This window comes from Carex rostrata, chromosome 5 (genome assembly GCF_964058835.1).
Source record: "Carex rostrata chromosome 5, lpCarRost1.2, whole genome shotgun sequence".
NCBI classification, from domain to species: domain Eukaryota; kingdom Viridiplantae; phylum Streptophyta; class Magnoliopsida; order Poales; family Cyperaceae; genus Carex; species Carex rostrata.
In genome coordinates, this window is record NC_135922.1 from 2877065 (window position 1) to 2889909 (window position 12845).

The window sequence follows — 12845 nt, forward strand, 5'->3', positions numbered from 1 at the left end:
ATGATAGAGAGGCAATATGGAGTATTGATCTGTTAATTTTATAGTATTTTCCCTGTTAATTTTACAATATTCATCTTGTAATTTTACAGTATTCATCTTGTGGAAATCTGGAGGAAAGAGATGATAGAGAGGCGATATGGAGTATTGATCTATTAATTTTACAGTATTCATCTTGTAATTTTACAGTATTCATCTTGTAAAAATCTGGAGAAAAGAGATGATAGAGAGGCGATATGGAGTATTGATCTTGTCATTTTACAGTATTCACCATATTAATTTTACAGTATTCATCTTGTGAACAGTTACTAATGTTTAACAATGTAGTTGTGAATATTTGATGTATTAATGATTTATAGTTTGCATCTATTAGTTTTACTATTTACATCTTTTAAATTTATAGTATTGAATTTTCCAGTGTGTTTATCTTAGTTTTATAGTGTTTTAGGTTTCAGATTTACAGTTTTATAGTGTGCATCTGTTAGTTTTATAGTTTACATTTGGAAATTTTACAGTATTGAAGTTCTATAGTTTGCATCTTTATGTTTTACAGTATGTGTAGTTTTAATGTATAGGATATAGATGCATATATATTATATTAATAATTGAAGAAAAAAAATTATGAATTTTTTTCCAAAAAAATTATGAATTTTTTTCCAAAAAAATTAAAATTAATTTTAATTTTGAAAAAGAAAATTTGATTCAAAAAAATTAATTTTGTATAATTTTCGGGACTATTTTGAAAAAACTGCAAGTTTGAGAAGTGGTTCAATTTTAAAATGTTCTAGAAAGTTTTAAAATTGTCATTAACTGTAAGTTAGAGAAGTACATCAAGTGGTCCCTCATCAAGTACAGTTAGTTTGGCAAGTTGTGCAAGTTGCAAGTACACAAAGTGGTCCCGCTGAATGCTAGAAATTTAAAGAGCGTTTTTTATAAGATTTGTTATACAAGTTACAGCATTGAATTATTAATTTTACAGGATTGACGCAAGTCAAATGACAGTTTTTCTGTGGACAAACTGTGGACAATTAGACGCTTTCTTTTTTTTTATATGCATGCGACCTTTTAATTTTTTTTTTAATTATACAAATAAAAAAATCTGTAAGTTGTATATCAGCATTTTTAAAATTGGATATTTGATTCTGAAATTAGTTGTTGGTGTATATAATTTTATTTTTGCATAGATTTGCAGATATTTTGTGAGATTGTTTTGTACACACACAATTATTATGTGACGGGATATGGTGATATGCAACTGGGAGTTTTTGTATTTATTGAAAATATTATAAAATAATATAGAAAAGAGAAAAACTAGTACTTTTGTTTTTCAATATACAAAAGAATTAGTATAAATTTTACCGATTTAAACTTTGGATATGAAAAAAAAAATTAGGTCCATAATTTTTCGGATCCACAAAGGATCCAAGGTAACTGTACAAAAATATTCTTTGGATCGGAATTTCTTTTAGCAAATTAAAGTTTGCATCCAGAAAATTTCTACTAATATTTCTATACACTGAAAATCAACATTACTCTTTCTATATTATTTTATAATAGTTTATATGCATAAAGCATCCACGTCTGAGACCCAGTTGACAGACCATACAATAAAACATATATATTACATAAAGCATTTGATTTTTTTTGTAGCATTGTTTAATGCCATTTTGCCCTGCACAATTAATGTCGTATTCTACCGATACATATTTTTTTTATTATTTTTATTGGGTTCTGTTCAATTTGGCATGTGGTGGTGCCATATATGGTCGGGGACAATAGTCCTTTGTATTTTGAAACAAGTGAAAAATAAATAAACAATAACTGTCCCCGACTCCAGTGTGATTCCAGCGTGATTCTCTAGTCGGAGTGCATACCAACTCCACAACTTCGTAGAAGACTCAAGTGAAAAATAAATTCCACAAGTCTTCTAGTCAAGCAACCAGCCACTGAGTAGAGACTGAAACAGAATACAAAGAGTTTGGATTGTTTTCTTCCATCCAATCCCTCTCTACCAAGCTCCTTGAGGCCATTCGTGGCACCCCTTCCCTCATATCTTTTATATATATATATATATATACTAGTCAAGTGCCCGTGCGTTGCAACGGGGATTGAAATATTATTTTGATTATTTTCTTAAATGAGATTAATTTAGGGTACTTTACTTTAAATTGATCAAACTATGTGTAAACATAACATTAACAGTAGAGGCTTAGAGCCCAATTAACCATTGAGGGAGTTTCACAGTATAGGGTTGTTTTTGCAAGATTTAGAATTTAGGGTATTTTTTTACAAAATTGTGCCCTACCCTGGCAATAATTAACAATCTAATTAAGAAGCTATGAATCTTTCTTCTTATTTTTTTATAATAAGGAATCTTTCTACCATTAAGATTCTGGACAGTATCCCTTCTTTTATTAGTTGCCTGACCACATACAACAAAGCTGTTATTTGCTTACACTCTAAATAATTAATTTGGAGAAAAGCGCTCTGCTGATGTGTACATCTTGTTGGTTCGAAAATATAAGAGAATAATGCCAAATGTCTAGCCTAGCTTTTGAGCTTGCCTTACATTACATATACTGCTCTCAATTTTTTTATTACATAAAGAATTATGGTCAACACAAATAAATAACTGAATTTATGAAAGCAAAAGTCCTAATAGAATTTGGAAGCTAATCATTAACCAACAACAAAAGGCTGTGTGCAAGTTCCTCCTTTCTTTCAATTTATCTCTATTTTTGTTTCATGAATTGATTTCAGTTCAAATGCTCAAACTAAAAAAAATAAAAATAAATCAAATGTAAAACTTCACAGAATTGCTTTTCCAGTTGAAATACAGGCCCATTATTCTTAGCTGGGCCCACATGTCTAATGTCAGCTTCATTTTCCACATGGCGTCGTCGGAAAAGAGAAAAAGGAGCAAGCAGGTTGCGTGGGGAAGGAGGAAAAGAAAAGGAGAAAACGCATGAAAAAAGGAGATTTAGGTGATACAATTTCTGTGTGGCATTGTATATAGCACGGATCTAACTAACTAAATTTAGACTTCTACACGTTTGATAATAGAAAACAGATACATAAAATCAAAATTAATGATTAATGGCTAAGATTGAGATCTGTTTTGATGAGTGACTGAGATTTATAGAATGAACGGCTCAGATTTCCTCTTGACAGATAGAGGATTGGGTCCCAAAAAAATATACGTGCTATTATAATAGCCAGGATATCCAGGATATATATATAGAGAAGGGTTAAAATGCACCCTCACTTTTGTGCTCCTAACATGCAACCTTCCCTCATATTTTTATTTTCAAAGTTCAAATAGTCGATTCAAACATTCCAATGTGTTTTTCATATTAAAATATAATTGGAGACCAAATTTTACATTTTTTGGAAATTTTTACTATTTTTTCAGAATTTTTGATTAAACTAAACAATAATAAAAAATTAAGCAAAGTGATGATTTTCAAAAATTCTAAAGAAAATAGTAAATTTTTTTCAAAAAATATAAAATTTGCTCTCCTAGCCCATTTTAATATGAAGAACAGGTTGGAATGCTCGAATCAACTATTTGAACTTTGAAAATGAAGATATGAGTAGAGGGTGCACGTTAGAAGCACAAAAGAGAGGGTGCATTTTAACAATTGATTGTTCCTAGTCTCCCGTGCAACCAAATCATTTTCCAATTTTAAAGTCCAAATGATCGATCCAAACCGTTAGATGTGATCTCCATATTAAAATGTGCTAGGAGACGAAATTTTACATTTTTTGAAATTTTTTTACTATTTATTAAGCCACTTTGAAAATTGCTGATCCAACGTTGGCTTAACCAAACAGTAAAATCAGAAGCTACCGTTGGATCAGCGATTTTCAAAGTGGCTTAATAAATAGTAAAAAAATTCCAAAAAATGTAAAATTTGGTCTCCTAGCACATTTTAATATGGAGATCACATATAACAGTTTGGATCAATGTTCTAAATAACGCCGCTATAAAAATAATAAGGAAAAGAGGAGTAAATCGAAGTATAGAAGAATTGGTAGGAATTTTCTCGATTCAAATTTTGGTTTAGTAAAAAAAGTTTCCGATCCAAAAGTTTTTTTTTTGTCCTGTTGTCTTGGATCCTCTGTGGATCCAACAAACTTTGGGACTAAAAAATAGCCTTCAGTGATTTGCGGTTTAATGAAAAAGAAAAACATTGAACCGGTAGAATTTTTTTCGAATTTAAAGTGTAGATTTGTAAAAGTTCTACCATTCCTTCTGTAAATCGAAAAAACAAAAGTACCTATTATCTTTTCCTAAATTATTTTATAATATTTTCTATGAATAAAAGTTTTCCCACTGCATATCCCATTACGTACTAATGATTTTACGTGTATATAAAAACAATTTCATAGAATATCTACAAATGTAAGCAAAAATAAAATTATATACACCAACAACTAATTTCTATAATCAAATATTCAATTTTAAAGAAAAGCTGATATACTCTTGTCGCTAAAGCTATATAAGCTGGATAATAAAAAAAATTAACAAGTGAATATTTTAAACAACTTATCTCCTATTTTTTTATTTATTGCATTAAAAAAAATTTAAAAGGTCACCAGCATATGAAAAAAACTCGAAACCTAGCTAAAGTGCAACCTAGGCCAGTATTTTGCCTTTTGTTTAAGGTAATGGACAGATACAAAGTTGATGTTATTAAAAAATTGTAGTTTAGTTTTCAAAAACAAGTTGTAATTGCATGATTTTATTTGAGTGAGTCTATGGTACTATGCATATTACGATTTGGCACCGTGCTACGGCTCTATATTCAAATTTTCAAATCCTAACAGTCGATCCGAACCGTTCATCTTGTTCTCCATATTAATATGTGTTTGGAGACCAAATTTTACATTTTTTGAAATTTTTTTACTATTTTTTTAGATTTATTGAAAATCATTGTTTTTGGATGGTCCAGAATTTTCAGATCAAGTGATTTTTTAAATATCTAAAAAAATAGTAAAAAAATTTCAAAAAATGTAAAATTTGGTCTCCAAACACATATTAATATGGAGAACAAGATGAACGGTTCGGATCGACCGTTAGAATTTGAAAACTCGAATATAGAGCCGTAGCACGGTAACAACCCGTGATATGCATAGTACCAGAGACTCACTCATTTTATTTTGTCTCTGTACGTTTTTATTTAGTAATAGGTATTAATGCATTTTGCGATTGTAGAGAACATTCAATAATGTTGAACACGAAATTAAATAACTTAAGAAGAGACATGACCTAAAATTTGTTCAATTAAATAAACATACACAGTGATCACAATCTAATCACATAAATGGTCGTTACAGGAAATGAAAAAATGATCAACTTTAAAAGTCCTCCATAACTGGTGCTTCATTGCAATTTTATTTCTTCCCATCTTTGTTTTGGTCCTTAATTGTGTGTGATAGGCCCATGTAAACAAGGCCTTAGAAGAATGGATTTGGGTCATGAATAACCCGGTCTCACATCCCGAAATGGGCCAGACCGGGACTAAGAATAAGACCCTCATCCCCAGTCAAGCCAACCGGCATGACCAAGGCCCAAGGCCCGTTCAGGGCGGTCTCGGACAAATGAGGCGAACCCAAGCCCAATCGCAAAGTCATCCCGGCACGACTGCAAGGGCGCTACGTAGAACAATATGCGGACTCTGACAATCCTGACAACACGGAATGATTGTCAGAGGATAACCTATATAAGTCACAAATCCTGAGGGATTAGGGGCTGAACATTTTTAGACAGGAAAAGGTACTAACAGGCTAGAGTAAGAATACCTTTACGATTCCCCTAAGTCGTGACGGCGAGACCCGGGCTGGACCTGCGAGGTCGAGACGAGTCGAGCCATCGAGACACAACGGTCTCGTCCTCCGGGACTTGTTCCGTATCAGTGTGGGCCCATCAATAATCTAATTACAGACCCTTGGGCCCAAAATTCATCAATTTTGGATCCGGGCTTGGTTGTTACCACTGTAGTCCATATAACATATTTGCAAATAAAATTGAGGGTAGCTTTCTTGGAGCTGTCATTCTCTTTTATTTTTTATTTTGTTCTGTGAAATAATGTTACATTGGATTTATATTAAATCAGTTGCCCGGAAATGCTTAGGTTGGTCTTAATCTCTGGAACAAAACCACAAATTTACTGGTATACTTAACGATTTTATCTACCATGTCATCAACAGTCAAATTGTGAGCCCAAATTCCTCTGTTGATATGACATTGAAGACTGGATAAAAGTACCTCTTCAAGCTGAATTGATTTTCAGCTTGGATTAATCCAGTAAAACAAAACCTGCGCAGAAAATAACCTAACTGAAGAAAAAATGGAAAAGAACTAATATACATAGCATAGTATATATTACAAATGACTAAAACAACCAGCAATGAAGTGTTGTCCCTAATGTTGACCTAGAATGAGGGGGCCAATAGTTGCCTTAACAAAAATTTGAACTGCTTCGGCTTAATTTGCAATCAAAGTAAAACCAAAATCCAATAAGATGAACAAGCAAGATGCACAAACAAATTAAAAAAAAAGCAAGTAAAAGAGTTCGGACTAACAAGCTAGACTCCAACTTCCCCGGAGTTCGCAACCACCTTTGTATTTTCCAATAATAAAAGGATTACAATTTAAGTTGAACCAACACTTTCCTGTTGAGACTTTCCTCTTCATCTTCTCTATTATCCGGGGAATTGTCAATAGGATTGAACTGACAATGAAAATTAGACATGATATCAGCATAATACAAGTTGTTTGGTCTTGAAACAACCAAGTATATTCTAGCACTGGAAATCACCCCTTTTTCTTAATTTTTTTTTAGTTGTACTGCAACTTATTTATTTTCTTATGCATTGTGAATCAATCAAAAATTAAGTACAGTTCCAGCTATTAATACATATATATTCAAGGATCTCTAGCTTCTAAATAATCTAATATAATTTATTTTGAATGTTGTACTCATACCTCATTGTAAGTGATGCTATTTCTCTGGCACCAGTCTCTCATCAAAGGACAATCACCAATTGTAATAAGAGGCCTGAACTGGAGGCTTTCAGTACAAGGATAGATACTTATGTTCCTACAGTGCAGTAGTTCCACAGTTTTCAGATTGACCAGGCCATGAAATCCTTCCAACACAGCAAGTCTTGGGCACTTCTTTATCACAAGAACTTCGAGAGTGCTGGAATGGTTTTGAATAGATAGCAATGGCAAGGAGCTCAGCTTGTCACAAGAATCTACTTTCAAGAACTTGAGTGATAATGGCAGTGCTATATCATTCCAATGCCACAACTCTGTACAATATGATATTCTCAAGCGCTTAAGGTTGATGAGGTTATCCAGCCCTGTCACTGATATGACCATTCTGCAGCTCAAAATATTCAGTATTACCAACGAAGCCAGATTTAGCATTATACATTGACAGCTCACCCCAACTAATGGTGCCCATGTTAATGATTCCACTTCTTGAAAATCTTCTTTTGTAAAGGATAGTCTAAAGGACTTTTCAAGAAATGGGATTGTGGAATTGACAGATGACAGACGGATCTCATTATTCCCAAATAAATTCAACACTTCAATCGTTGTATCTCTCTGTTGCATGAGTAAAATAGATCAGTGTTATTAAAGAACCTAGTGTAATGAAAAGATTTTAAAATGCTCATCACATGGTGATCCTTTACCTGATAGACATATCTTTCGCCCAAATCCATTCTGGGACAGTCATAAATTTCAGCCCCCTGGGTCATGGAGTGTAACACATCCTTCAAAGGAAACTGGAGAATGGGACAGTGTGACAGTCGCACATTTTTCAGCCCTTTATGTATTTCGGGACAATCATCAATTAAGAGGTTTCTGTGAAACAATGTCTCACTCTTCACCCACTGAATCGAGGTGAGCATTGGACAGTGGAAGACATCAACCATTTGGATACTAGATTGTAAAGGAAAAACAATTTCCTGAATACTACAATAAGCTATTTTGAGTGTCTTGATTCCTGTTGTAATAGTTGGGAGTTCCAATTTTGGGCAGCTTTCAAAACTAACTTCCTCAACAGAATTTAATCCCCCGTCACTCGAATTAACCGAGATTAGCTCTACACAATTTGAGATTGTTAGGTTCTTAGATACTGACCGGAACATGATTTTGTGAAAACCACAATCATGTATCTTCAATTTCAAGGTTTCAATTGGAATGATTAGGATTTCCAATTTTGGGCAACACTCAAAAGTAACTTCCTTAACAAAATTAAATCCCCCATCAATCCAATTAATTGAGGTTAGGTCGACACAGTTTGAGATTGTTAGGTTCTCAGATATCGACCCGAACATAATTTCATGAAAGCCACACTCATGTATCTTCAGTTTTTTCATTACTAATGGACATGTTAGGAGTTTTAATTTTGGGCAATATTTGAAAGTAACCTCTCTAACTTGCTGTGGAATTGTTGCGATTTTCCATAATTTTGGGCAATTTTCTAAAATGAGCTTCTTAAGACAGGGGAAGTCGCCAGCTTCTGCCCCCCATTCCACCAAATTGAGTGTGTTCCTCAACAAGAGATCTTCAAGTGATGGGTAACTAGGTTCTTTGGGCTGCTTGGAAGAATCATATTCTTCCAACAGTGAATATGTGCTGAGCTCATCTCCCACATTTCTAACACCAGTATTACATGATACTTCGAGAAATTTGAGACATGGCAGTTGACCAAATAGTGGTAAGAAGTTAGGCTCAGTACAAAAGTTAAGAGTAAGAGTTGACAGTTTGGAAAGTAATGGGTTAAGCAACCAAGAAGGAAAAATTCGCCCTTCATAGTTTAATATTGCAAGCTCTGTGAGGTTACCATGAGGTTGGAGGCTCTGGAGTACAACATCCTGAATCTTTTCATCATTCTCATTCTTTGAATTTTTTATTGAATTGACAATTAGATGCAGATGGTGTTTATCTCTGCAATTCAGCATACCACGATCTTCATGGAAGTTTAAAATTAACTTGTGTAAATTTGGCTTTGATGTAAGATTGATGTTCCTGGAGTATTCCGCATCACTGATGTTTCTGAGCCCTGATATGCACAACAACCCGCTAAGCTTATTCATATCCTTAAGCTCACCGAGCCCCCCAAGCATGCCATGTTCCATAACATCAAAATGCCCACTTAACGGTTTAAGAGTTGTTAACTTTCCAATCCCAGATGGCATGTTCATAAAAGATTTAGGTAAATCTAGAATGCACAACCTGGTTAACTGCTCTATGCCCCCTGGTAACTTTCTGAGTTTTGTACAATTACTTAACAATAATGTATGCAAGTTATGAAGCAGGAACATAGAATCAGGTAAATGCTGGATTTTGTTACTGCTTAGCCAGAAGTATCGAAGGCCAATAAGGTTTTTGATGCTTTCAGGTAACTCCTGAAGAGAAAGGCAATTCAGATACAAAGATTGGAGGTTGTAAAGAAGACATAAAGTTTCGGGAAGCGTTTCCATCAGGTGATGTTCAATCGAAAGATAGCGCAAGTGCTTCAATGTGCCAAATGTATTTGGCAACATGGAATACCTCATCTGAAGAGCTCTCGCACAAGAAATCTCAGAGAAGTTTGCAAAGTCAAAGTTCCTCCTTGAGCATATCAGTGTTCTGATAGTGAAGTAGTTGCTGGGTGGTAAAAAAGAACCCAATAATTTATCTTCTTTGGTTAAGTACAAATGGTATACTTTGCTTGAGCCATTGCATTGTTGGTAATTTTCTGAAACAGGTCGGTATGCTTCTTGAGAAATGGATCTTGCCAGATCATGTATTAAATCATGCAAGAAGTATTTAGTGAACGTCCAACAATCAACAAGTGTTCTGCCATGCAATTCATCAAAGTACTCGCTTCCAATCTCTTCCAATGTTTTCAATTTTCTTGTATTGCCATTAATATAGCCTTGTGCCATCCAGAGCCTAACCACCATGTCTTTTTCAAATGGTGTACCTTTCGGAAACATGGATAAATAAAGGAAACAGGGCTTCACGTGTTGCGGCAATTTCTGGTAACTTAACCTCAATGCTGGCATAACCTCTCCAGCCTCATCTATTTCTGATATATCACTCTCCAAAATTTCTCTCCATTTCTCTTCATCCATTTCATAACGGAGAATGCCACCAAGTGCCTTTATGGCTAAAGGTGAGCCTTCACACTTTTTGACAATACCATGACCAATCTTGTGCAGATTTGCATTTTCACTTGCCTCCTTATTGCCAAAAGCAAAATGCTTAAACAACGACCAACAATTTTCCTCAGGTAAGGAACCCAACTGAAAAGGTGATGTTGTTTGCATGATCTTAGCAACTGAGTTATTGCGAGTTGTTGTCAAAATTGTCACAAATTTAGCACCAAAAAATTGAACTTTAAAGCACTCCCACAAGTTTCTTTTTTCATTCCACACATCATCTAGCACAAGAAACAAGCCAATACCTCTTATCTTTTCCTTGAGAACATCTTGGACTAAGTTTAGCTCAGAAAACTCACAAGGGCTGTTGCTCACCGACTCAACGATACATTTAGTTAGCCGCACTAGATCAAAATCTTGAGATACATGTACCCAACATCTCTTGTTAAACATCCGACGAATGCTGGAGTCATTGTAAACAAGCTAGGCAAGCGTAGTCTTGCCGAACCCACCCATTCCAACAATCGGAAGAACCATAAAATCAGGACCATTTGATGGATTTAGGAGGCTAATAATCTTTTCCTTCTCCTTTTCCCTACCAAAAATGGCTCTCTCCTCCACATGAGAGCTGGTTGGTGGTCTAACTTGTGGATCGACAACCAGTCGGGTCCCATCCTCCTCCTTCAACTGAAGATCCCTACGTGCGTTTGAAATCTCTTCAAACCTCTCTGTTATACCCTTGATCTTCTCAGCCATGCCCTCTGGAATGGAGGCCTTCGTATGGGTAAGTGAATAAGAAGCATGGGAGGATGATGCGTACATCTCAGACAATTTTCTCTTAGTCCCTGTAAAGTTGTATATCAAAATTTCTCTTAGTTATCCCCATCTTTATCTCAGAAAAAAAAATTTCGTAGTCTCTTACAAATTCTTTAAAAAGTCATGAAAAATTAAAACAAGGTCAACCCCGATAATTTTTTTTTGTTGTTTTATATTTTTATTTACTTTGTGTTGTTTCGGATGGAGTCATGAGGGTTAAAGTCCCATATTTATAGCCTTTTTTAGGCAATGAGAATTAATAAAATGTGACATTTTAGCTGTATCTTATCATCTTACCACTTAGGCACTAGTGCCGATAAATATAGATGGAAAACAACTTAACTCACATGAGTCAGCATACACACATGAGAGCCAGTAAGACGAAAGAAGTGTGCTAAATTTTGCTTGGTTTTCGTACATCGGACGTTTCGTCCAACATCACCTGTGCAATAATTAAAGTACCAAAAGATACGATTAAAACTTTAAAAGCATACCCCCGTCCCTATGGTAGGCCACAATGGCAGCATCTCCTTTCTCGATGATGAATCTGAGCACCTCATAGTAAAACTCATCGAGCACATCCTCTGCTTGGTAGGCCACACCTCTCAGCTCTTCCAGCCACAGACGAATGGATCTGTCGTAAATCTCCCTCTCTTCAGCATCCTGTTGAACGGCCTGGATCCTCCTAAGCATCCGACTCAGCTTCTCCAAATCTTCGCTAACACTTTTATGTTGGTCGGTAACAGGTTGATCGTGGTTGTGCAAAGTGGAAGGGTTGCCACGAATGGCCTGAAGGAGGTTGGTGGAGAGGGATTGGATGGAAGAAAACAGTCCGGACGCCATTGAATCAAATTGAATTGAATTGAAACTATCTCTCTCTCTGTCACTCGAGTTTCAGTCTGTACTGTGTTGCTGGTTGCTAAACTAGAATAGTGCAAATTGATTTAAATTTTAAATACTAACTGTGTCTAACTCAGCATAGGAAATCATGCTGCAGGTCGGGGACTAGAGTAGCCTTGTTCTTTACTTGCCACACCAAACCAAGTCCCCTCCCATATAGCACAACAACTAATTTAAATCAATTTGTCCAGTTGCATATCCCGTCACATATTGATAAAATATCTACAAATTGAACAGTTTGGTGAACTGAACCAAATAAAAATAATAAAAGTGACAAGTATTGATAGAATATGACACTTGTGGTTGGCAATCTGACCTAAAACAATGCTACAAAATTAAACAAATGATTCATGTAATATGTTTTGTTATGTGCTCTGTCAGCAGGGTCTTAGATGATGTTGATGCCATATCCCTTCACATATAAATATCTGTACCTATATATAAAAAATTATCTCACAAAAATATCTACAATTCTAAGAAAAAATATAATATATACACTAACAACTAATTTCAATAATAAAATTTCCAATTTATAAAAACAGATATACTCTCGTTGCTAATAACTACTTTGACCCATCAATATATTTTTTTAACAATTCAATATTTCAACCAATTTATTTCCCTATTTTTGTGTTTACAGAATTTAAAAAATAATATTCAAAAGCTGGCATGCAGATGAAGAAAATTCGGAACCTAGCAAACCAAGGTCTGTGTTTTACCCTTTTTTTTTTAAGCTAATAGACAAATACAAATTAAGTAGATGTTATTTTGTGCACTATCTTATTAAAAAATTGTAGTTTTATTTGATTTTATTTCACCTCTTAAATTTTTTTATTTAGTAATGGGTAAATACATTTTGCAATTGTTGAGAAGGTTAATTGAATGAATAATGTTGAATACGAAATTGCATTACTTACAAAGAGACATGACTTGAAAATTGTTCAATTAAATAAAATATACAGTCA

The 12845-nt window shown here is 34.4% G+C and overlaps 2 protein-coding genes across 2 annotated transcripts in view; both read right to left on the reverse strand.

Moving 5' to 3' along the window:
- Positions 1–5536: 5536 nt before the first annotated feature.
- LOC144554497 (putative disease resistance protein RGA3) overlaps positions 5537–12845 on the reverse strand; it is a 107254-nt gene continuing 99945 nt past the window's right edge. The window contains exons 3-7 of the mRNA XM_078302812.1: positions 7705–8190; positions 6989–7615; positions 6652–6734; positions 6269–6319; positions 5537–5687 (exon numbers count right to left, since the gene is read on the reverse strand). Coding sequence (XP_078158938.1) covers positions 5537–5687; positions 6269–6319; positions 6652–6734; positions 6989–7615; positions 7705–8190 — 1398 coding nt within the window. The remainder of the gene's footprint in view (positions 5688–6268; positions 6320–6651; positions 6735–6988; positions 7616–7704; positions 8191–12845) is intronic.
- The window catches only part of LOC144554362 (putative disease resistance RPP13-like protein 1), a 43159-nt gene continuing 40961 nt past the window's right edge, over positions 10648–12845 (reverse strand). The window contains exon 2 of the mRNA XM_078302686.1: positions 10648–11009. Coding sequence (XP_078158812.1) covers positions 10648–11009 — 362 coding nt within the window. The remainder of the gene's footprint in view (positions 11010–12845) is intronic.